The 24,722-nt window shown below is 53.4% G+C and overlaps 2 protein-coding genes across 3 annotated transcripts in view; one reads left to right on the top strand and one right to left on the bottom strand.

The window, feature by feature from the left end:
- Nucleotides 1-1,941: 1,941 nt before the first annotated feature.
- Nucleotides 1,942-12,221, bottom strand: HAS1 (hyaluronan synthase 1). Its single transcript, XM_045440473.1, has 5 exons — nucleotides 11,906-12,221; nucleotides 7,272-7,979; nucleotides 5,313-5,538; nucleotides 4,577-4,709; nucleotides 1,942-2,922 (listed from the first exon to the last, which is right to left on the bottom strand). Exons 1-5 carry the CDS (start codon nucleotides 11,912-11,914, stop codon nucleotides 2,247-2,249), a joined length of 1,752 nt encoding a protein of 583 aa, XP_045296429.1. The 5' UTR covers nucleotides 11,915-12,221; the 3' UTR covers nucleotides 1,942-2,246.
- The window catches only part of FPR2 (formyl peptide receptor 2), a 32,477-nt gene continuing 15,559 nt past the window's right edge, over nucleotides 7,805-24,722 (top strand). Inside the window, exons 1-3 of one of the 2 annotated variants that reach the window (XM_045440495.1) lie at nucleotides 7,805-7,917; nucleotides 14,898-15,141; nucleotides 18,381-18,625. The gene's annotated coding sequence lies outside the window, so the exon portion shown is untranslated. Of the gene's footprint in view, nucleotides 7,918-14,897; nucleotides 15,142-18,266; nucleotides 18,626-24,722 lie in introns of those variants that run through there. The other variant, XM_045440496.1, reaches the window with a different exon arrangement.

Here is a 24,722-nt window from a genome sequence, read left to right as displayed (position 1 = left end):
GAGTGCGTGAGGAATGCAAGTGACTCCCAGTGGGTATGGGGTTCCTTTTTGGGGGTGATGAAAATGTTCAAAAATCAGAGGACAGTAATGGCTGCACATGTCTATTGAATTATACACTTACACGGCTGAACTTTGTGGAAACTGGAGATAAATATAAACAGCCCTCAAGGAGTTTTGTTGTTAGAAACGAGACAGTTTGGGGTGCCTGCAAATCTTGATCTCAGGGTTGTGAGTTCAAGACCCACTGGGGGTAGAGATTACTTTTAAAAAAATCTTTTTAAGTTTGTTTACTGATTTTGAGAGAGAGAAAGCACGAGTGGGGGAGGGGCAGAGATCGAGGGAGAGAGAATCCCAGGCAGGCTCTGCACTGCCAGCACAGAGCCTGATGTGGGGCTCGAGCCTACAAACCGCGAGATCATGACCTGATCCAAAGTCGGTCGCTTAACCGACTGAGCCACCCAGGCGCCTAGGGGTGCCTAGGAGATTACTTTTTTATTTTTATTTTTTAAAAATTTTTAAAAACATTTTACTTTATTTTTGAGAGACAGAGCGTGAGTGGGGGAGGGTCAGAGAGAGGGAGACACAGAATCCGAAGCAGGTTTCAAGTTCCGAGCTGTCAACACAGAGCCCGACGGGGGGCTCGAACCCACAAACCACGAGATCATGACCTGAGCCGAGGTCGGCACCCCTGAGATTACGTTTTTAACAATGAGTAGCTCAGGAGGAAATAGGAATAGGAAGGGAGTGTTAAAAATTCGAGTGATGGCACATTTGGATGCTGGTGGGAAGGACCCTGTGGGAAGGGAAGAATAATGACGGTGAGCGCGTGGGAGATCTTTGAGTAGACAGACCAGACGGCGTGAGGTCTAGTGCCTGAAGGGGTTGGCATCGGAACACAGAGGGTTCACCTGCAGTAGTGGGGGAAGGTGGCCTGTGTGGGCACAGAGGCAGTGGGAAGACGTGGGTGGGAACTGGAAGTCTTCTCGTCCAACTCTGTTTTCTCAGTGATTGGGAAGCAAGCCAAGGGTGAGATGCTAGGGGTTTGAGGAGAGACGGTACCAGTTCCCCTTCTTAGGAGCGGAGCGGATGGACTAGAAGACACCACCCACAGTGCCTGACAGTGTCCCCATGTAGTAGGTACTCCATAAGTGTCTGTGAGTGAGGAGTTGAGAAATTTCACCCTCACACCTCTGACCCATGGGATTAGTATCCCCGTTTCCCAGAGAACCGAGACTCCGAAGAAGGAGGGTATCCTGTCTAGGTTCAAACAGCTGGGGGGGGGGCGGGGGTGCGGCGCCTGGGTGCCTCATTCAGTTAAGCAGCTGACTTCTGCTCAGGTCATGATTTCACAGTTCAGTTTCTGAGTCCGAGCCCCACATCGGGCTCCGCACTGATGGTGCAGAGCCTGCTGGAGATTCGCCCTCTCCCCCGCCCTCTCTCTGCACCTACCCCTCCCCCCCGCAAATAAATGTATAAACAAACAAACAAAAAGCAGCTGGGCCACCTGGGTGGCTCAGTCGAACAGCCAACGTTTGGTTTCAGCTTGGGTCTCAATCTCACGGTTCCTGGGTTTGAGCCCCACATCAGACATTGTGCTGACAGTGCAGAGCCTGCCTGGGATTCTCTCTCTCCCTCTCTCACCCTCCATAAATAAAACAAACAAACAAAAACAACAACCAGCTTGGGGCGCCTGGGTGGCTCAGTTGGTTAAGCATCGGACTTCAGCTCAGGTCATGATCTCACCGTTCATGAGTTGGAGCCCCACATCAGGCTCTGTGCTGACAGCTCAGAGCCCGGAGCCTGCTTCGGATTCCGTGGCTCCCTCTTCCTGCCCGTCCCCCGCTCATGCTCTGTCTCTCAAAAAGAAACATTACAGACCCATGAGTCTCCAACCTTCAACCACACAGCTCCTCCATTCTCAAAAAAAAAAGGGGGAGAGACTCAGAAGAAAATAAATAAAATTCTTTATTACGTCCTAATCACACAGTACAAATGGATATTAAATACGAACAGGGAGAAAGCAGACCCCAGGACAGCATACGGGGACCCCTGTCTCCCCCTGCCCCTAAAAATCCACACCCTGATCAATAAATACCCCTGCCCAAAGACCCCGAGTCCCAGCCCCCAAATAGTCCAGGCTGAAGAGTCTCGGGTCGACCCCCTCGCTTCACGGAGGAGGGCAAGCGAGGCCCACAGAACCCGAGGCCGGCAAGTCCGTGGCCCCTGGGGTCCCCGCACGCCGGGACTCACACCTGCACGCGGTAGCCGCCCGCCCGCCGCCGGCAGAGCCTCCGCACGCCCACCCAGTAGAGCGTCAGCATCACCACCCAGTACCCCACGTAGGCGCCGGCCCCTGCGGCCAGGTGCCGGGCCTCGGCGGCCCGCGAGGGGCCGCCCCAGTCGGCCCTGGCCTCCTGCACCACGCTGCGGACCAGGCCCCCCAGCAGCAGCAACGCCCAGAGCGCCAGCGGCAGCAGGGGCACGTAGTTGGCGGCCAGCTTCCGGCGGCCGGAGGTGCCCCAGCCGCTCTGGTTCATGGTGGCCAGCGCCAGGAACTTGGCGGGCAGGAGGCCGCACATGTAGAGCGGGGCGTAGAGCGAGAGCAGCACCATGCGCGGGCAGCCGCGCAGCCAGGCCGCGAAGGCCGCCTTGGCCAGCGCCACGCCCTGCACGCACAGCAGCACCCAGAGCAGCGCCCACGGGCGGCCGGCGTAGAAGAGCCGCAGCACGGTGGCCGCCACGAAGAAGGGGAAGAGGCCCGACACCACCGCCTCGTACGTCATCCAGGCGTGGTGCCGGTGCCACCAGAGCGCGTTGTACAGCCACTCGCGGAAGTACGACTTGGACCAGCGCGTCTGCTGGCTCAGCCAGCGCAGGAAGGAAGAGGGTGTCTCGGAGTAGCAGCGGGACCGGGATGTATACCTGCACGGGAGGGACGAGGCGGGGCGTCAGCACGGCCCTCCCCGTGGCCGGGACAGAGCTCGGGGCCAGAAGAGGCCACTGCGGCGCGGCCACTGGGCTGTAAGCTTTCTTGACCTCCCCGGGCCTCCGGTTCTCGTAGGCAAGATGCGATCCACGAGGATTCCCACCTAACAGGGCTGCCGTGAGCGCTGAATCAGGATTACCAGCCCGGTTACTCAATAAATATTAGCAGCTACTACTGTTTTCACGGTGACTAATGCCACTACTGTCGTTACTAACAGCATTACAGTTACTGACCTATTACTAATGCTATCACTAATCTATTACGAATACTCTAGCACTCACTAGTATTGGCAGGCCTCACGGTGAGGCACAAGCCAGGCGATGTTCCCGCCGAAGGCAGCCGCCCAACGGGTTAGAGCTCAAGGGACCCATCAAGCCCCCTTCCCGTGGCCGCAGCAGACATCCTGATCGGTCCCCACCCAGTTTCCAGCTAAGCCCACGCAAGGCTAGAATCCCTCTTAGGGAACGTCAGCAGGTGGCCGCTAGCAGTCGGTTGGTTAGGAGGCGTCCAACTACTCTATCCTCGCGGGTTATTACTGGACAGTGTCCGGTCCCCTTCCCCTGTGCAGCCTCCCTGCCCTGCCCTTGCCTCCTGCAGTCTGTACTCGAAACAGCAGCCAGAGGGATCCTGTTACCACAAGCCCGGAACCCTCCCCGACTTCAAAGTTCTCGCGTGGCCTACAAGCCTTTCGTAGTAGGCCCGCCCCCGTGACCATTCCGTCCTGCCCTGATGCGCTCCCCCTTGCTAGGGCTCCAGCGGCACCGCTTCCAGCCTCTGCCTCTGCCCTTCCTGGGGCATCCTAGTTAACATTTCATTCCCTGCTCCCAAACACCCTATGCCCCCTTTTCCCGGACTATCCAACCACACGGCATGTGCCATCATCCACGTGTTTACTGTGTCCCCGGGTGTCTCTGCTGCATTCTTAGAGCTTCGAACACTGTAATGAGGGGCGCCTGGCTGGCTCAGCGGGAGAGTATGGCTCTTGATCACTGGGCCGAGCCCCACAATGGACATAGAGATTACTTTAATAAATAAACTTAAAAAAAGCAAAAACATTGTAATAAATACTTGCTGGGTGAATGAATGCATGGGTTCTCTTGATATACCCCAGGTGCTCTCTGGCCCTTTCATGGGGTCTAGCTTTGTAGAATTCTTCCCCCCGACCCCACCCGAACTTGATCTGCTGGAAGATGTACTCCCCTAGTTTCATGGAATTACAACTCTTCTTGAAGCATGTGATTCTTCTCACTCACTCGCTCACTAGATCCCACTGTTTATCTCTTTCCCTTCCCACGTCACTGGGAGGAATGTGTGCCGCCCATGGTAGAGCCACCTTGCCCCGATCTCGTGTTGTGTCTCCTAGGTGGAATCCCCCGCCCTCACCTTGCCTCACTTGGTAGAGTCCACTGGGTCACGTGATCAATGGGATTGCCACCCCTGTCCCTTCTGGTGTCTTCCACTCTCCCCTAATGTCTCACTTGGTAGAGCCCACTGTGCGGCAAGGTATTTTGGGTTTGGGTAATCCCCAGCACACACACACACACACACACACACACACACACACACACCCCACCCAAGCCCTCAGCTTACTTGGTGGCATAACCCATGCTGAGCATGCGGTTGGTGAGGTGCCGGTCATCCCCAAAAGTGCAGTGGGTGCCCAGGAACTTCTGGTTGTACCAGGCCTCAAGGAACTGCTGCAGGAGGTGGTTCCTGTACAGGCCTGGGTGGGGAGTACAGGAAGAGCATCAGCCTCTACTGTTGCCAATACTGTCCCCAATCCTATCTCCAACCCAGCTCGCCTCCGATTCCAGCCCATCCTCAACCACCTCAGTCCTGTCCTCAGCCCTACCTCCAGCCCTGATCCCGTTCTCAACACCGATCCTTCCTTAACCCTCTACCCCCAAACCCACATTGCAATCCTATGCCCAAACTTGCCCCAGTCCTGCCCCTGGCCCACACCTACATCCATTTTTGATGGCGAAGCCACCTCAACTCCATCCCCAACCCCGTATCCATTCTCAGTCCTCTCCCCTACCCATCCCCATCCAAAAACCCATCACCAACCCCAGACTTGGCCCCAACCCTGTCCTTGACTCCAACCGCATCCCATCCCCTTCCCCAAGCCACCCAGCACCTATCCCCCATCCACACCCTTTCTCCAATCCCACCAGACACCATCCCACCTTCCAGTCTTATCCCTAATCCCAATTCCTGCTGCAGCCCCATCTCTGTCCCCAGTCTCAATCACATCCTCAACCCGTTCTGGCTCCCCTTCTCCCCCGCCACCCCACCCATGGCCCTCCCAAGCCCTACCTCTGCTCACCTAGGGGACCACTGATGCAGGACACACAGTGGAAGTAGCTCTGACAAGCCCGTTCCACATTGAAGGCCACCCAGTACCGCAGGCTGCTTAAGAAGCTGACCCAGGAGTCCAGGGGGTTAAGGATCCGCACGTCCCCCCCAACAGCCCCCACCCGGGGGTCCTCGTCCAGCACCCGCACCAGCTCCAGGAGTGCCATGGGGTCCAGCCTCGTGTCCGAGTCACAAACCTGTGGAGCGGAAGGGGCTGGGATCAGGGCAGATCCTGAGGGGAGGACACCCAGGGGTGGGGAGCTGCTGGGAAGTTCTACAGCCAATCTGAACATACGTTTGAATTTTGTCGTTATTTCCAACGCCTAATCACATTTTAAGATGACCTCCTCCCCGAGACCCATTCCCCTGTGTAACACCCTCCTCTGGTGTGTGGGTGAGACCAGTAATTTGCTTCTAACCCACAGAATATGGCAAAAGTGATGGGACACAACTCTCATGATTATACTACCTTGTATACAAATGGTAATGGAGTTTTGCAATGTAATTTATCCTTAATCTGTTGACATTTCCTGCGTAGGTCTGACCTAATCAGGTGAGCCCTTTGAAAGGAGGTCTAGAAGTCTGAGAGTTTCTCTTGCTGGTCTGGAAGAGGCAAGTTTTAGGACGGCAAGAACATGAATTCTGCCAACAAACACATGAGCTTGTTAGAGGCCCCGGGCCTGAGATAGGACCCAGCTGACACCGTGATTGTAGCCTGATGATACCCTGAATAGAGGATCCAGTAAGACTTTGCCCAGACTTTCCTGATTCATGGAAACTATGAGATAATAAGTGTTTTGTTTCCAGCGGCCAAATTTGTGGTAATTTGTTATGCAGTCATAGAAAACGAATGCAGTACATTAATGAATGAATTTCTACACTGAATGGATGAATGACTAATTGAGCAAATGAATATATTGAATAGATAAGTGGATGAATAAATGAACAAAGTAATCTCCACACTGAATGTCTCTACGTTCAATGGGTAAGTGAATGAATGAATAAATGAATGCACGGTCTCCCTATTAGATGGATAATGGATGCATGAACCGATGAGTAAAGGAAAGAATTTCTACACTGGATGAAGAGAGCAAGAAATCTCTACATGGAATGGATGAAAATACAGAAATAAGAGCTACCTGACTGGCTCAATCAGTAGAGCGTGCAACTCTTGATCCTGGGGTTGTGAGTTCGAGCCCCATGTTGGGTGCACAGATTACTCAAAAATAAAATCTTAAACAAGCAAACAAATAAATTTATATTAGATGCATAAATGAATAACTCTTTAGACTGAGTGGATGACTACATGGACAGATGAGTGAATGCATGAAGGAGAGTCTGCATCCAACAGATATATGAATGAGTAAAATGAATAATCTCCATATTGGAGGTGGGTGTAACAATGTGTGATGTCAACTACACTTCAACTTAAAAAGAGTAGTGGGGCGCCTGGGTGGCTCAGTCGGTTGAGCGTCCGACTTCGGCTCAGGTCATGATCTCACGGTCTGAGTTTGAGCCCCACGTCGGGCTCTGTGCCCACAGCTCAGAGCCTGGAGCCTGTTCAGATTCTGTGTCTCCCTCTCTCTCTGCCCCTCCCCCGCTCGTGCTCTGTCTCTGTCTGAAAAAACTAAATAAACATTAAAAAAATTAAAAAAAAAAAGAGTAGAAATGAAAGAAAGAGTATGCACGCACTCGAGAATGAATGAGTGAAGAAAGGAAGGAATGAATGAATCGCCGCACGAACGAAAACAACAAATGAGTCTGTCTCCCTGTAAGAATGAACGAGTGAAGGAAAGAATCGCTACTTTGAACGGATGAATAAATAAAGGGAGTTGGAGGTTCATTCCGATCTCTGCACCGAAAAAGGATCCCAGAGAAGGGGCATCCCGAGTGTCAGGGGCACGGTGGGGAGGGGACGCCTTCCACTCACCTGCACGTAGTCCACCGAGTCGCCGAGCGCCTTGAAGGCGGTGTACATGACCTCGCGCTTGCCGCCCCAGCGCTGCGCCACGCACACGCAGCGGTGCGTCCTCACCAGCGCCTCCACCGCCAGCCGCCCGGGGTCCTCGGCCTCCACCTCCCGGTAGGCGCCCGCGCCCGCCGCGCCCGCCGTGGCCGCCGGCTCCCAAGGCCGGTGGTAGTTGCCGTCCCACACGTAGGTGGCGGGGTCCTCGTCGGCGAAGACCTCGCGGAACATGTCCACCATGTAGAGGTCCTCGGCGCGGTTGCCGTCCACCACCATGAGGACGCGCAGGCGCGCGCGCGGGTACTGCAGGGCGCGGGCGGACGCCAGGCACTGGCGCAGGTACGCGGGGTCCTCCTGGTACGCCGAGATGGTCAGCGCCACGCTGCGCGCCGCCGCCGCGTCCAGGGGCCCCCGCGCCGCCGCCCGCCGCGCCGCCGCCGCCACCCGCCGGTGCTCCAGGTACGCGAAGAGGCTCTGCGCCACCAGGTGCGCCGAGAGGAAGGCCCCGTACAGACCGAAGGCGAGGAGGCCGTAGCGATCGGAGGCCAGCGGCACCCCGGCGGCGTAGGCCCAGGTCATGAGGCCCAGGATGAGCAGCGCGAACGTGACGGTCAGCACCCGCCGGGCCAGGCCGGAGCAGTGGCGGGCGGCCGGGGTGGGCTTGGGCACGTCCTGCTGGGAGCGGGGAGAGGGGATAGCAAGGGAAGAGAGTTCTGAAATCCTCCTCCGGGAAGAGAAGACCTAGATCCACCCACGCCCCCCGCCCCAAGCCAACATAGCATCCCCTTGTCGTTAAAAAAAAAAAAAAAAAAATCCCCTGGGTACTGCAAAGTTATTTGAAAATAATTGTGGCAAACAGCAAGGCTTAATGCCTGATTATATGCATTCTGGTACTTTTGTTTTCACATTTTCAACAGCTAGTCAATCCGTGAGGATTACACTCAATGGAATGTCACAGGGGAACAGGGGTTCTCTCCCCGCCTCCCCCCTTTCTTATCTTAGTGGCACAGAACATAATCACTCATCTCACAATCAAAGGTTTCCTAGTGTTGATACAACCATCATCATTATCTAAAATATAATGCAGTTTGACATATATCAGGTACTGCTGTAAGCCTTTTACAGAAACTGTTTTGAGAGAAAGAGCCCAGGGTGGGGGGAGGTGAAGAAGGGAGGGGGACAGGATCAGAAGCAGTTCCACGCTGACAGCAGCCAGCCCCATGCTGGACTCGAACTCACAAAGGCAAGATCACGACCTAAACTGAGGTCCCAGTCTTAACAGACTGAAACCACCCAGGCGCCCCCAGAAACTAACTTATTTTAATCCTCCCAACAGCCGTAGGAATAGGTACTATTACTATTATCCCCATTTTACAGATCAGGTCACTGAGTCACAGAGGGGGGCAGCAACCTGCCCAAGGTCACACCTGGATAGCAGAGAAGCCAAGATTTGAACCTCAGGAATCTGGTCACTGAATCACCAGCTCATATACTGCTTTTACTCTTCAGGAGAGGGTGGGGGGGGGGGGACAAATAATGTTTACTGCCACCATACACATGGCAAAACAGGACTGATTAGCCAGGAAGAAGGGCTCGCTCAAGGTCATGAAGCTCACAGGAGGAGGAATCTTTTCTCTGACTTCCCAAAGCCATGGCCACCTTCTCCAACTCCACTGCTCAGGTCTCCCCAACAGGGCCAAGTGCCCAGTTCATGTTGCTGGAAGAGCTCAGAATCAGAACGGGGGGGGGGGGGTGCCTCCATTTTCTCATCTTGTAAAATGGGGATTTAGCGCCTTCTGCATGCCAAGGACTGCTCCATGGTGTAGATACTGTTATCACTCCTATTCCATATGAGGAAACTGAGGCACGGAGAGGGGATTCTCTGGCCCAGGGGCACTCAGACAGTTTGGCTGCATCGTCCTCTATGCTCAACTGCCTCGTGTGTCACGGGCTCCTGCCTCATGGGCTTATTTATGAGTTAAGGGAGTTAAGATACAGATTCGTGTTGTCCAGTACAGGAGGCACCAGCCACGTGTGGCTCCTGAGCGCTTGGGAAGCAGCCAGAATGACAGAGGAACTGAAATTCTAATTTTATTTCAATATTTAAGTTTAGGAACTGATACTTAATTCAGTTATTGGAAAGCTTTTAAGTATGTCTGAAACAAGTAGGGCGTGGGAAGCCCTACTTTTTCAAGTGTAAATTTTATGAAATCTAAATACAGATCAAGTTATCTCCAATGAAAATATAGCATCTGTATGTGATGTGCCACGCATCTGGATTTTGAGGCTTTCCTTTGAAAAACAGAAAGGAAAATATGTCATTAATATTTTTGTATTGGTTACATATGGAAATGATAGTTTTAAAAATCTTGTTATGAAGTTTGTTATGTTGTAGCAAATATAGTCTACTGCATCTATTCATGAAATTATAATATTTTTTTAATGTTTATTTATTTTTTTTTAATTTTTTTTTAATGTTTATTTATTTTTGAGACAGAGAGAGACAGAGCATGAACGGGGGAGGGTCAGAGAGAGGGAGACACAGAATCCAAAACAGGCTCCAGGCTCTGAGCCGTCAGCACAGAGCCGACGCGGGGCTCGAACTCACGGACTGCGAGATCATGACCTGAGCCGAAGTCGGCCGCTTAACCGACTGAGCCACCCAGGCGCCCCAATGTTTACTTATTTTTGAGAGAGAACAAGTGGAGGAGGGACACAGAGAGAGAGAGAGAGAGAGAAGGAGACATAGAATCCAAAGCAGGCTCCAGGCTCTGAGGTGTCAGCACAGAGCCCAATGGGGGGCTCGAACTCATGAACCGGGAGATCATGACCCGAGCTGAAGTTGGACGCTTAAATGACTGAGCCACCCAGGCGTCCCATTAAATTATGTTTCTGATAGCAAGGGTTGGCTTGGGATTCTCTCAATGCCTCTCTCTCTCTCTCTCTCTCTAAAGTTAAAAAATAAATGGGTAGGGGCGCCTGGGTGGCGCAGTCGGTTAAGCGTCCGACTTCAGCCAGGTCACGATCTCGCAGTCCGTGAGTTCGAGCCCCGCATCGGGCTCTGGGCTGATGGCTCAGAGCCTGGAGCCTGTTTCCGATTCTGTGTCTCCCTCTCTCTCTGCCCCTCCCCCGTTCATGCTCTGTCTCTCTCTGTCCCAAAAATAAATAAACGCTGAAAAAATAAATAAATAAATAAATAAATAAATAAATGGGTAAAGAAAGTAAAAAACAAAAAAACCCAATTTTGTTGCATATGAAAATGACATGAAATTCAAACTTCAGCATCCTTAAATCAAGTCTTACTGCCACACAACCACACTCCTCTGTTTACATGTTGTCTGTGACTGATTTCACACCAGGCCAAAGTTGAGTAGTTGCCGTAGAGACCATATGGCACACAAAACCCTCAAATATTGACTGTCTAGCTTTGTACAGAAAAAGTTTGGTGACCCTTCATACACGGAGTTGAATAAAATATATTATTGAAATTCACTTTACTTTTAGTTTCTCTGTAGAGCTTTTGGCCTGGTGCTAATAAATGCTCAATATTAATAATTACATCATTATTTCTTCTGGAATTCTCCTTCTCTGTCCTTTTGCCCTAAACCTGGCCCTGACTGAGATGCTGGGGGTGGCCCAATTCATGCTGGGACAGGTGGGTGAACAGAGGGTTCTAATGCCAACACTCACAAACACACCTGTATCAGCTGTGGACACACAGCCCCACACAGATACTCACACATGACAGGAGACCCAGAGAGTGTGCCAACATAGGAGAACATTCATGTTCTAGAAGATCTCCCCAGGCACTTGCTCTTAGAACTTAGTGATCCTGGGGCACCTGGGTGGCTCAGCCGGTTAAGTGGCCGACTCTTGGTTTGTGCTCAGGTCATGTTCTCACCGTTCGTGGGTTCGGGCCCCAAGTCCGGCCCTGTGCTGGCAACGCAGAGCCTGCTTGGGATTCTGTCTCTCCCCCTCTCTCTGCCCCTCCCCAATTCACGCTCTGTCTCTCTCAAAAATAAAGAAATAAATAAACTTAAAGAAACAACTTAGTGATCCTGAGACCCCCACCAACAGCCATGCAGGGGAACTTGGGAACACGTGCCCTTGAGCAGAAAGGAGCTAAGCCTAGAAGGGAAGCCCACAGGACAAGAAACACATGGGCAAGAAGAAATAGTAACGGTTAAGGTTGGGTCCGGAGCAAGAAGAAAGTCAGGGTTAAGGTTGAACTGCATGAAATTGCCCTTTTCAAAGGGCAAAAGTGACCAGACAGCGGCGATTTCGTTTGGTTCAACTTAATAGTTATTGGACACAAAAAAGTACAAATCCAGGCCATGTGTCAAGCAAATACCGCCCTGCCTCCCCACCCGCACCCCGCACACAGGCGCGGACTTAAAGCAGGATAAGCATGGACTTGTCACATCTAGACTACCGGCGGGATGGCCACCCACACAGGGATATGGAACCCGAACTCGGCCTCACGGGGTCCCTGTCCTACACTGACGGTGGCGGTCACGCACAGGAGCGCGCGCAGTGCGCCCACCCACGTGGTCACCCAGGTGCCAGCGGGCCCCGCACGACCGCACTCTCGCACGCACCTGTGTCATCGCTATGGCTCCGGCGGGCGCTCCTCTTCTGCGGGCTCCCGGGTCTCGCTGGGGCTGGGAAGCCCGGGGGTCATTTGAAGCCCGACGCGGGCGGGGGCGGAGGAGGGCTGACGTCAGGGCGGAGCTGGGCCAGGGGCTCTGAGGTCACGGACGAGCCGGGCAGCTCCACCCGCTTCCCGCCATTGCCCGCACCCCCGCGCCCGACGGCCTCCCTTCCCAGGGCCGCCGTCGCGCCCTTCCCTGCCCTCCGAGGCCTCCCCTCCGTCGCACCCGTCCTTCTCCGGCTCTCCGCTCTCTTCCCCCTCTGGTCTCTTTCCATTTCTGCGCTCCTCTCCCTCGCGTTCCTTCTGCCTTCGGGCGCCCCCCACGCCCGTCTTTCCCCCAGTCTGTCTGATCTCTCCCCCCGCCGCCCAGCCCCCCGCACCCCAACCCCTCCCCTTGAAGCCCCGGGGATGGAGAAAATGCGCACACGTGCGCGGCTGTGGGCGTGGCCGCGTGCGCTGGCCGTGGGGCGCGCCGTCTGCCAGGAGCTGTGAGTGGTTGTGGGTCTGCGTGTGTGCGTGTGCGTGCGTGTCCTCGTGTGCCAGGGCTGGGGAGGGCGCTGGGCGCTGGGCTTTGTTGTCTCCCAGGGGCTCCCTGGCGAACTCAGAGTTGTAGGTTAGCTGCCCCCAGCTGCCGTCCCCCCCCCCCCCCCCGACCTGAGAGCGAAGGCGGCAGTGACCTCGCTTAGAGGTCAAAGAGACTGGGTCCCGGGCATCTAAGCCCCCAGCCCCTCAGGACAAGGAGACTGTGATAAATGCCATTGCTTCCATGCCCTTCTTTCCATGATTAAAAACAAAAACAAAAAAGTATATCTTTAAAAAAATTTTTGTTTGTTTTTAATGTTTTATTTATTTTGAGTGACAGAGAGAGGGACACAGAGAGAGAATTTCAAGCAGGCTCCGAGCTGTCAGTGCAGAGCCCGACGCAGGGCTGGATCCCAGGAACCTTGAGATCCTCACCTGAGCCGGTATCGAGAGTCCAAAGCTCAACCGACTGAGCCCCACCCGGGTGCACCCCCCGCCCCCCGATTCTCTATATCTAATTGTTTCTGTTTCTCTTCCTGTGGACTGACAACGCCCATCTCTCTCCCTCTGTAGCTGCCTCTCCCTGCTTCTCCCTCTGCCCCTGGCTGTACATTCCCATCTCCTTTTTTTCTTGAGTCTCTGTCACTTTGTCACTCTGGCTCTACCTCCCAGTCCCCCTGTCTGCTTCTCTCCATGTGTTCCTGTCTCCATGCCTCTCTCTCTCTCTCCCCCCCCCCCCCTTCCTTCTTCTGTCTGTGTCATTTTCTACCTGCTACCCTCTGGGTTTCTGTCTGTCTCTTCATTTCTGGTCTCCCTGACTTTCTTAGTCTGTGTCTCTCTTCCTTTCTCAGCGTCCTGTGTGTCTCTGCCTTTGTTTCCTTTGCATTTGTCTATCTTCTCTGTTTCTCTTTGAGTATCTGTATTCGTATCTCCCCCCTCCCCCCGCCCCATCTCCCAGTTTTTCTGTGTTTCTCCCTGTTGCTCTCAGTGGCTGTTTCTCTGTCTCTCTCTCCCTGTCTCGGTCGGTCTCCCTCGGTCTCCCCGCATCTCTGTGCATCTCCTTCTGAGGCTCCATCGCTGTGTGTGTTTTTTCGGTCTCTCTCTCTCTCACGCTCTCTCATTCACTGTTTCTCTCTGTGTTTTCCGTCTCTTAAGTGCTCCTTTCTTTCTCCCTGCGGCTCCATCCGGCCCAGACTGTCCCGGAGCTTTCCCCTGCAGGACACCAAGTCCTCACTCCCTGGTTTTCCCCGGGGACGCAGGGTGTGGGGGGCCATCGCTGGGTTGGGCCTTGCCTGAGCCTGGCTGTCGGGGAGGCCAGTTCAGGGCCCAAGTGAGAGGCACCCCGCCTGCCTCACCAGGGCGGGACCGCGTCTGTGACGCTGTTGCCTGGAGCCTGGGCTGCCTGGTGTCCGGCTGTGTCAGGATGATGGATCCTCCGGCGGGAGCTGAGCCCAGAGCAGGAGGGGAGGGAGATTCCTCTACCCCAGGGTGGGGGTGGGGACAGCCCAGGCTCCACTCAGAAGCTGGGCATTTGGCTGCCCAGCCCCCACCCCACCCTGCCCGGGTGGAGCAGCTGTATAAAACCAGATGTTTCTAAAACCAGAGTGTGGATGAGGGAGGAGGGACCGGGACTTTAAACCCCTATGGTTTCCCCTTCCAGGATCCAGGCCCCCAGTCCCTTCCTCCCTCAGACCCAGCAGTCCGGGGGGGGGGCCCCCAACCTTTCCTCCCTCAGACCCAGGAGTTCCTGGCCCCTAGCTCCTCCTACCTTAGACCCAGCAGTCCTGGCCCCCAGCCCCTCCTCCCTCAGACCCAGGAGCCCAGGCCCCCAGCCCCCTCCTCCCTCAGACCCAGGAGTCCTGCCCCCCAGCCCCTCCTCCCTCAGACCCAGAAGTCCTGCCCCTAGCCCCTCCTCCCTCAGACCCAGCAGTCCTGGCCCCCAGCCCCTCCTCCCTCAGAGCCAGGAGTCCTGGCCCCCAGCTTCCTCCTTCAGACTCAGGAGTCCAGACCCCCATCCCCTTCCTCCCTCAATCCCAAAAGTCCAAGCCCCCAGCCCCCTCCTCCCTCAGATTTACATATCCAGTCTCCCAGAATTCCTTGCAGGGAGAGATGACCAAGGCTTGGTGGTAGCCAAGACAAGGACAGATGGAACCGGACACTCCCACGGGAGGCAAGAGGTAGTGGTGGGATGATGTCCTGCTGCCCTAACAGCCTTCTTTCCCAGAACCCTCCACTCCAGTGGAGACCGATCTCTGTCCCTGCCCTGGGTGCACAGTGGCCCTCCCGAGATTTCAATCATCATCAGAAAACCTCAGGGTCTGGTTTACAGAACACCAGGACAGAAGGAGTGAAGAGTGGGGAGATAATAAGGCAGAAATGGAGAGAAGGCAGGAGAAAAGAACACTTGTTCACTGTAGGGACATCTCCTGCACCGCTGGTGCTCCAGGCTCTTGGCTGGGTGATGCCAGGCCCACAGAGATGACTCAGACCTGGGCCCTGCCCTTGAGGAGATGCCAATCTTGGGGAGGAGACAGCTGTGTAAACAGAGGATCAAAGACCAGTGCATGGATGCACCAACCCCGCTGGAGAGTCAGGGAGGGCTTCGTGGTGGAGGTGATGTCCTGGAGGAGCAGAGTCTTGACTGATGGGAAATTAGCCAAGGTAAGGGCAGGGGCGGGGGGGGGGGGTGGCAGTGGCTGGTGGTTAGAAAGTGGAGTTGGAAGGGCCTGCAAGGCAGGAAATGTCCTGGGCCAGTCAGCAAAGTATAGATTGGTTGACATAGAGGCATATAGGTGGAGCCCTGGGGTGGGGGTGCAGTGCCTGGCTGAGTTCACCTGGAGCAGGGTTTGGATTGACAGGTTCGGGGGCTGGGATTCGTCCTGGGGGTGCTGGAGAGCTATGCTGTGGGAGGGCTGGGTCAGCTGCGGGTGCCCGTGAGGGAGAGACTGGATGGAGGGCCCAGGGACTCCTGGCCAGGGTGTTTCTATCACGGTCTTCTCTGAGCAAGTCTGAGCCGGGATGCGGGCAGAAGCTGTGGGGCTGGAGCAGAGACGAAGCGCACAGAGAGAGGCCGAGCAGAGGTCCCTGAGAAAACCCTGAGGAGCGAGGGGACTGGGAGGCAGCGCACGGAGCCTTTCGGCTGCGCTCCTTCCGACGGCATTTGCCTCATTTCGGGCGGGTACCCTTTGCGACGATTACTTGCCTGCCTCCAGGGGGACGAGGAAGCGCTTTGGGAGAGTAGATGCGGAGAGACAGAGGATGGAAGGAGGCGGGAGGGGGAGAGGGAGGAAGGAGGGAGGAGGGTGGGAGGGAGGAAGGGGGGAGAGAAGGGACGGAGGAAGGAAGGCAGGGAGAGAGAAGGGAAGAGGGAGGCAGGCTTACCTGGCCACCCAGTCGAATACGGAAACGTGCCCCACCCCGGGAGCCCCCTTCCCCTTTCCCTCCCTCTGCCCTTTCTTGCTTTTCACAGCATTTTCCACCTTCCTACCTAAAGCGTCACTTGCCCACTGACTGCCCTTCTTGGATAATGGGCATCTCCCTCGTTAGAATGCAAGCTCCCCACCAGCCACCAGCAGGCGCGGTCTCTGCCTGTCTCGTTTGTGACTGTTCAGGAGCCAGACCGTGGCCCGTACGCAGTAGGTGCTCAGCAAACACGTGTCGAGGGCATGAGTGAGATCCTGATGGTGAGACAGAATGGTAGTTGTCGAGACAGACGGAGAGGAAAGAGAAAGAAGAGAAGGGAAAGGAGAGAACAGGAAGGAGGGAGGGAGGAGGAGGAGGGGCAGAGAGAGGAGAAAGTGGGAGGCAGAGAGCCCCCGTGCTGGGACCCCCCCACCCCCACCCCTACCCAGTTGCTGGGGAGCATCCCAGAGTGGCCAGTCCTCACAGGGGTGGGGTTAGGGGCTCCCAGGGAGGTGGGACCCTAGGCAAGGCGCCCCAGGATGGCCAAGATTCAAATCTGGAAGCAGACTGCCTCTGGACTTCCAGGAACTCAGAGGGCTTGGGTCCAGTGCTCTCAGGGGAGCCCTGGACAGTGGCAGCCAACACTGGAATTCTGGGAAACACCTAGGCCTCCAAGATTCTGCGGAAATCTGGGAGGGAGGGAGAGAGGGAGGCAGGGGTGACTGCAGGTCTGTCTTCTGCCTCTGGGAAGCATCTGTGGGGCCTGCGGGGCCCTGTCTTCCCGTGACCACGTCCCTGCAGCCACATCCCAGATTCCTTCATTGCTGTCTACGTCCCTGTAGGAAACAGAAACAGAGACAGCCACAGACTGGGAGAGGGGAGAAGGAGACTTCTTTTTCTGGGAGTTCTGTCCTCTCCAGGGAAGAAAGAGAGGAGGGGTCTCCTTTTTCAGAGAGGGAGCCTGACGCCTGAGGAGAACAGTTCCTTAGCCAGAGTGAGGCAGCAAGGAGGAGGGGGCTGGGGGCCAGGCCTCCTGGGTCTGAGGGAAGGGGGGCTGGGGCTTGGACTCTTGGTCTGAGGGAGGAGGGACTGGGGGTCTGGACTCCTGAGTCTGAGGGAGGAGGGGCTGGGGTCTGGACTCCAGGGTCTGAGGGAGGAGGGGCTGGGGTCTGGACTCCAGAGTCTGAGGGAGGAGGGGGCTGGGGCAGGACCCCTGGGTCTGAGGGAGGAGGGGGCTGGGGGCAGGACTCCTGGGTCTGAGGGAGGAGGGGGCTGGGGGCAGGACTCCAGGATCTGAGGGAGGAGGGGCTGGGATAGGACCCCTGGGTTGAGGGAGGAGGGGGCTGGGGCTGGACCCCTGGGTCTGAGGGAGAGGGGGTTGGGACAGTATCCCTGGGTCTGAGGGAGGAGGGGGCTGGGGCAGGACCCCTGGGTCTGAGGGAGGAGGGGGCTGGGGGCCTGAACTGGGTCTGAGGGAGGAGGGGGCCGGGGGCAGGACTCCTGGGTCTGAGGGAGGAGGGGCTGGGGTCTGGACTCCAGGGTCTGAGGGAGGAGGGGGCTGGGGCAGGACCCCTGCATCTGAGGGAGAAGGGGGTTGGGACAGGACCCCTGGGTCTGAGGGAGGAGGGGCTGGGACAGGGTCCCTGGGTCTGAGGGAGGAAGGGGCTGGGACAGGACCCCTGGGTCTGAGGGAGGAGGGGGCTGGGGCAGGACCCCTGGGTTTGAGGAAGGAGGGGGCTGGGGGCCTGAACTGGGTCTGAGGGAGGAGGGGGCTGGGGCAGGACCCCTGGGTCTGAAGGAGGAGGGGGCGGGGGGCCTGAACTGGGTCTGAGGGAGGAAGGGGCTGGGGCAGGACCCCTGGGTCTGAGCGAGGGGTCTGCACTTCTGCGTACTGCAGAGGACTGGCCCTGGCCTCTCTTCCGAGCTCGGACAGGAGATCTTGTGAGAACCAGGTTACTCTTACACGCATGGTTTGGCCACGTGCCTCCGCCACTCCCTTCCGGAAGCAGTCCACTGTGAATCCCAAGTCCACTTCCAGCACAGGCCAAGGCCTGATGAGCTTCCGTGGAAGGAACACAGCCATCTGAGTCAGAAGACAGATGCGAGGATGTGGAGTTGGAGGCACAGTCTGGGGCCCCAAGGAGGACCTGGTGACTTGTGTGCTCTTGGCAAGGAGCCGTTTCATTCCCCTGAGCCTCTCTTTCCTCATCTGTGAAATGGGAATATCTCAAGTTGTCAGCGTAAGAGTCAGAGAGAGGGCTTCGACCTGGCACACTGCCACGTGAGATACGTGTTAGCTCTTCCTGAAGTGGCCGCACGGAGGGTCTCCGTGAATGATTCAGGTGGCAACAGGGGGACTCTCCACCTGTCCTGGCCACCTCACTGGTGCTCTGGGGAGTCAGCCCGGTAGGGGCCTGGAGGGGCCCACGGTCTGGAGTCAGCTGCTCCAGGGTTCCGAGGCTGGTGGCCTGAGGCAAGCTATGTCCTACCCTGGCCAGGTGTCCCACCTGCAGACCAGCAGAGCCCACGACCCCACTGATGTGCGTGGACGGGACTGGGCCGGCCATGGAGCAAATCTCTGGGCCCCGGCCTCCTCCTGTCTGGAGGAGAGTGAAGATCCTGCCTACTCCAGGCTATTTCGAGGAGCTCGGACAAGTTTAGGGAGCAGACGGCGTGCAGCAGAGATGGTGTGTCGAGGAGAGTTGCCCCTGTGGGCTCCAGACGGAGGAAGTCAGAGGAGCAGGTGAGATGCCTGGAGCCCCTTTCTGTGGTCGGTGCTGCAGGCACGCGCCCTCCGGGGGCTCCAGTCACAAAGCTGGGAGACGAGAAAAGGAAACAATGCAGACTCCGCTTTCCATCTGGTGCCAGCACCCCGGCTGCGTGTTTCTAACTCAGCTCTTATCCTCCCCGGGGCAACTCGGATTCCTGTATTGAGTTCCCTTTCCCAAATGCCAAAATTGGGACTCAGGGAGGTGATGAAGGAGAGTGCCCAGGAGCATGTGACCGGAAACTGGTTCCACCATCTACTCTTGGTCTGAATATCCCAATGTCCCACCCATGGGTCTGCGGGCCTGGGGTGCTTTTCAAAAGCCACCTCATTAACGTAACCAAAGACACCGTCATCACTCCCAACGCAGGAAATTCCAACAGATTTGGTAGCTTTATGCCAGAAACAGGGATAAAGATCAAATAGATATTTCTTATTATACATCACAGTATCACAGATGTTAACATACAAGCCACCTAGCAGGGAGACCACTTAGCTAAAGAAGATAAGGTCCAGGGGTGCCTGGGGGGCTCAGACGGTTAAATATCGGACTCTTGACTTCCGCTCAGGCCACGATCTCATGGTTTGTGAGACTGAGCCCCACATCAGGCTCTGTGCTGACAGTGCAGAGCCTGCTTGGGATTCTCTCTCTCTCCCTCTCTCTCTCTCTGCCTCTCCCCTGCTCTCTCTCCCTCAATAAATAAATAAATATCAAAAAAAAAAAAAAAAAAAAAGAAGAAGAAGAAGAAGATAAAGTCCTTGCCCTCCAAGAGAACAGACTGGGCAAAAGGTATATGTAGAAAACAAAACTCTAACAAAAATGTGCACAAATGGTCATAGCAGCACTCTCCAGGGCAGCCAGAAGGTGGAAACATCCCAAATGTCCATCGACAGATGGATGGAGAGACAAAAGTGTGGTCCATCCATACAGCAGAATATTTTTCAGCTGTAGAAAAAGGAACAAAGCCCTGATGCTGGCTATAACACGGATGAGCCTCACAAAGAGAAAGAAGCCATACGTAAAAGGTCACGTATCGTCTGATTCCACATAGTTGACACGTCCAGGACAGGCAAATTCACAGAGTCAGAAAGCAGATTCAGGTTGCCATGGGCTGGGGAATGGGGAGTTACTGTTGGCTGGCTACATAGTTTCGGTCTAGGGTGATGAGAAAGTTCTGGAACTAGGCAGTGGTGATGGCTGTGCAACAATGCAAATATGCTTACTGCCACTGATTTATGTACTTAAAATGGTAAATATTACGTGTATTTTACCACAATTTTAAAATTATTTTTTTATTTTTTTTAAAGTTTTAAAAGTTTATTATTTATTTTAGAGAGAGAGAGCGTGTGCATGAGTGAGGGAAAGCTGGGGGGCAGGAGTGGGTATGGAGAATCCCAAGCAGGTTCCTTGCTCCCAGCATAGAGCCCAGCTTGGGGCTCGATCCCACAAACTGCAAGATCATGACCTGAGCTTAGATGCTTAACCAACTGAGCCACCCAGGCTCCCATACCACAATTTTTAAAAAGCAAAAAAAAAAAAAAAAAAAAAAGGTGTGTGGATATCTGGTTGATGATTGATTGATGAGATTGAGGATGAGTCCAGTGACTCACAGACAGACAGACATGAGCTCAGACTTTCTTCCTCCCATGAGTCTCTTCCTGAGAGCTGTAAGATATGCAACTTCTCTGTCTCAGATTCTGCCCCCCCCCCCTCTTAAGGGGCACAAAAGCCCCCATTTCCTCCACCATTGTGAAAGGTCAGGCACAATATTTGGTTGGTTTTCTTTCCTTTTTTTATAGTTTATTTATTTGTTTTAAGAGAGAGAGAGAGTGTGTGTGTGTGTGTGTGTGTGTTTGCAAAAGCACAAGCAGGGGAGGGACAGAGAGAGAGAGAGAATCCCAAGCAGGCTCCATGCTGTCATTGCAGAGCCTGATGCAGGGCTCAATCTCATGAACTGTGAGATCATGACCTGAGCCAAAATCAAGAATTGGATGCTCAACTGACTGAGCCACCGAGGCTCCCCAATTTTTAAAGATTTTATTTCAAAGTAATCCCTACAACCAACACGGGGCTTGAACTCATGACCCTGAGACCAAGAGTCACATGCTCTACTGACTGGGCCAGCCAGGTGCCCCAAGATGCCCGGTGTCACAGACACGGTTCACCTTGCGATGGAATTCAATGCTCTACAGCCTAGAAATAGCTTGTAGATGTTTTCTCGCCCCCAACCAACCACAGAGATGCCCTGAGGACAGTTTGTCCTCAAGAATCTTTAAGGCAATCATTTGAAAAGCAATGCATAGGGAAGATTCTGTAATACCAGGAAGGGACACACCGCAGAGGAAAGGCTGTGTGGTTGTTACTCCATCAAGGCTTGAGGGTGGGGAGGAAACCTTTTATTTGTAACCAATACAAATCATGGTGGCTGCCCTCGTTGAGCCGCTTCTATTGGGGCAGTCACTGTACCGCATCCCGACTCTTCCTGCCTCTGAGCTCAACAAGCTCCAAACTGGCTAACCATCGTCATCACCAAATGACAGAAAAAAACTCTGGCTTCGAGAGGGGAAATGACTGCCCTAAGGTTTAAGGTCACAATGTCTTTCTTTTTTTTTTTTTTTTTTTTAAGTTTATTTATTTATTTTGAGGGGGGGGGCAGGGGCAAAGAGAGAGAAAGAGAATCCCAAGCAGGCTCCACACTGTCAGCACATACCCCAATGTAGGGTTTGAACTCACGAGTCATGAGATCATAACCTGAGCCGAAGTCAGATGCTTAAGGGACTGAGCCATCGAGGTGCCCCAAAGATCGCAATTTCGAGGAGGCAGAGCTGAGTCCTGTTGATTGGTCCCATGGGACCTCCAGGACCAGTCTCTTCATGTGGGGACGCATGATCACTGCTCTGGAAGGCTACTGCTTCCCTATTGCCTTCATTTCCCCAAGTTCTATAATAATAATTTTTTAATGTGTATTTATTTTTGAGAAAGAGAGAGACAGAGCTTGAGCAGGGGAGGGGCAGAGAGAGAGGCAGACACAGAATCTGAAGCAGGCTCCAGGCTCTGAGGCATCAGCACAGAGCCCGACGCAGGGCTCAAACTCACGAACAGTGAGATCATGACCTGAGCTGAAGTCAGACACGTAACCAATTGAGCCACCCAGGCGCCCCTATTATTTTTTTAAAGTTTATTTATTTATTTGAGAGAGAGAGAGAGGGAGGGGCAGAAAGAGAAGGAGAGAGAAATCTGCACTGTCAGTGCAGAGCCTGATGCAGGGCTCAAACCCACGAACCGAACCGTGAGGTCATGATCTGAGCTGAAATTGAGTCAGTCACTTAACCGACTGAGCCACCTAGGCACCCCTATAATAATTATTTTGGCCCTTCTGCTTTCTCCATAAAGCTCTGGACCTCCTCTATCATGCCCACTCACAGCCGATGTACTTGCTTTATGTTCCACCAAATCTACCCTCCTGTCTTGTGACTACATCACCGTTCTCTGCTTTTGCTTCCATGACCAGAAAGCAAGTACCCCTGCCCAAGACCTATCCTCCTACTTCTCTTCGGAATCCCACCCCCGCCTTCTCCAGAACTTTCCTCCTGTTTTCCCCTCTTTCTCCTGTCGCAACAGTATTTTCTCTCTGAGACTCCATCATTCCCATCAGCACCCTGATATGGTATTGAACCTCTTTTATTTTTTATTAAAATTTTTTTAAACATTTATTTTTGAGAGAGAGAGAGAGAGAGAGCATGTGCACAAGTCGGGGAGGGGCAGAGAGAGAGGGAGACAGAGGATCTGAAGCAGGCTCTGTGGATGAGGGGCTCGATTCCACAAACCGTGAGATCATGACCTGAGCTGAAATCAAGAGCTGGACGCTTAACCCACTGAACCACCCAAGTGCCCCAGGAACTCTTATCTTTTAAGAAATTAATTCTTAGATGCCACATTCTTCTTTAGTTTCCAACAAATTCCTTGGCTGTCTTTCACAGAAAAACATCCTGAAGGAATACTGTATGCTCAATATATTGATTTCTTCACCGTGCATTTTTCTATAACTCACTCCAAAGAGTCTGTCGTCCCCTCCATTCCGAGTGTGCCCTTGTCAAGCTCCCCAGACTCTAAGGATACATTTCCCACCTGGCCTTTTCCTGTTCTTCTTCCAGATAGTTCTAAGTTCTGGTGTCCTGAGAAGAGTAAAGGCAGTCCTCCTAAAAACATTATTCCCAAGGCCCTGAATCAATTAGGTCTTTTCAATTTTAAGTCACTTACAATTTACAATTACACCTAACAATGTCTTAAACCAGACACTTACTCTTTACAAAAAAAAAAAAAATTTAAGATTTTATTTTATTTTTTAAAAATGTTTTAATGTGTATTTATTTTTGAAAGAGAGCAAAAGCGGGGGGGGGGGTAGTGAGAGAGGCAGACACAGAATCAGAAGCAGGCTCTAGGCTCTGAGCTATCAGCACAGAGCCCGACGCGGGGCTCAAACTCACGAACTGCGAGGTCATGACCTGAGCGGAAGTCGGACGCTCAGCCGACTGAGCCACCCAGGCGCCCCTAAGATTTTATTTTTAAGTAATCTCTACATCCAATGTGGGGCGCGAACCTACAACCCTGAGATCAAGAATCACACGCCCCGTGGATAGAACAGCGCTTCTACAAAAATTTTGGAAATGGAAGGGTGTCTTGGTGGCTCAGTCTTGGGTAAGCATCCAACTTCAGTTAAAGGTCTGACTTCAGCTCAGGTCATGATCTCACAGTTTGTGAGTTTGAGCCCCTCATGGGGCTCTCTGTTGAAGAGAGCCCCTTCAGATCCTCTGCCTCCCTTTCATTCTGCCCCTGCCCCACTCACACACTCTCTCAAAGATAAACATTAAAAAAAAAAAAGAATTTTGGAAATGGATACTACTAGGTTAGGTTCTGTTTCAGTGATATCATTAAGGACAACATTTATTTTATTTTGTATTTATTCATTTATTTATTTATTTATTTATTTATTTATTTATTTATTTATTTTCTTGGATGTCACATATATATATATATTTTTTTTTTCAATGTTTATTTATTTTTGGGACAGAGAGAGACAGAGCATGAACGGGGGAGGGGCAGAGAGAGAGGGAGACACAGAATCGGAAACAGGCTCCAGGCTCTGAGCCATCAGCCCAGAGCCCGACGCGGGGCTCGAACTCCCGGACCGCGAGATCGTGACCTGGCTGAAGTCGGACGCTTAACCGACTGCGCCACCCAGGCGCCCCTAATATTTTTAATTTTTTTTAAACATTTATTTATTTTTGAGACAGAGAGAGATAGAGCATGAACGGGGAAGGGTCAGAGAGAGAGGGAGACACAGAATCTGAAGCAGGCTCCAGGCTCCGAGCTGTCAGCACAGAGCCCGATGCGGGGCTCGAACTCACGGGCCATGAGATCATGACCTGAGCTGAAGTCGGACACTTAACCGACTGAGCCACCCAGGCGCCCAATCACATATATTTTTTAATTAATTAACTATTTAATTTACATCCAGTTAGCACGTAGTGCAACGATGATTTCAGGAGCAGATTCCAGTGATTCATCCCCTACATATAGCACCCAGTGCTCATCCCAACAAGTGTCTTCCTTAATGCCCCTTTGCCCATTTAGCCCATCCCCCATCCCACAACCCCTCCAGCAACCCTCTGTTTGGCCTCTATATTTAAAAAGTCTCTTATGTTTTGTCTCCCTCCTTGCTTTTATATTACTTTTGCTTCCCTTCCCTTATGTTCATCTGTTTTGTATCTTAAATTCCTCATATGAGTGAAATCATATGATATTTGTCTTTCTCTGACTAATTTTGCTTAGCATAATACCCTCTAGTTCCATCCACGTTACTGCAGATGGCAAGATTTCATTCTTTTTGCCTGCCGAGTAATACTCCATTGTATATATACCACATCTTTTAAAAAAATTTTTTTATACATTTATTTATTTTTGAGAGACAGAGACAGAGTGTGAGCAGGGGAGGGGCAGGGAGAGAGGAAGACACAGAATCTGAAGCAGGCTCCAGGCTCTGAGCTGTCAGCACAGAGCCCGACGCAGGGC

This window comes from Leopardus geoffroyi, chromosome E2, assembly GCF_018350155.1.
Source record: "Leopardus geoffroyi isolate Oge1 chromosome E2, O.geoffroyi_Oge1_pat1.0, whole genome shotgun sequence".
NCBI classification, from domain to species: Eukaryota; Metazoa; Chordata; class Mammalia; order Carnivora; family Felidae; genus Leopardus; species Leopardus geoffroyi.
Note: the sequence above shows the minus strand (reverse complement) of the source record. Positions and strands in the feature narration are given on the sequence as shown.

Coding starts and splice junctions, on each gene's coding strand:
- HAS1 (XM_045440473.1), bottom strand. Junction 5,539..7,271: donor ACTCGGTGGACTACGTGCAG/GTGAGTGGAAGG, acceptor TCCGCTCCACAG/GTTTGTGACTCGGACACGAG. Junction 4,710..5,312: donor CTGCATCAGTGGTCCCCTAG/GTGAGCAGAGGT, acceptor CTCCCCACCCAG/GCCTGTACAGGAACCACCTC.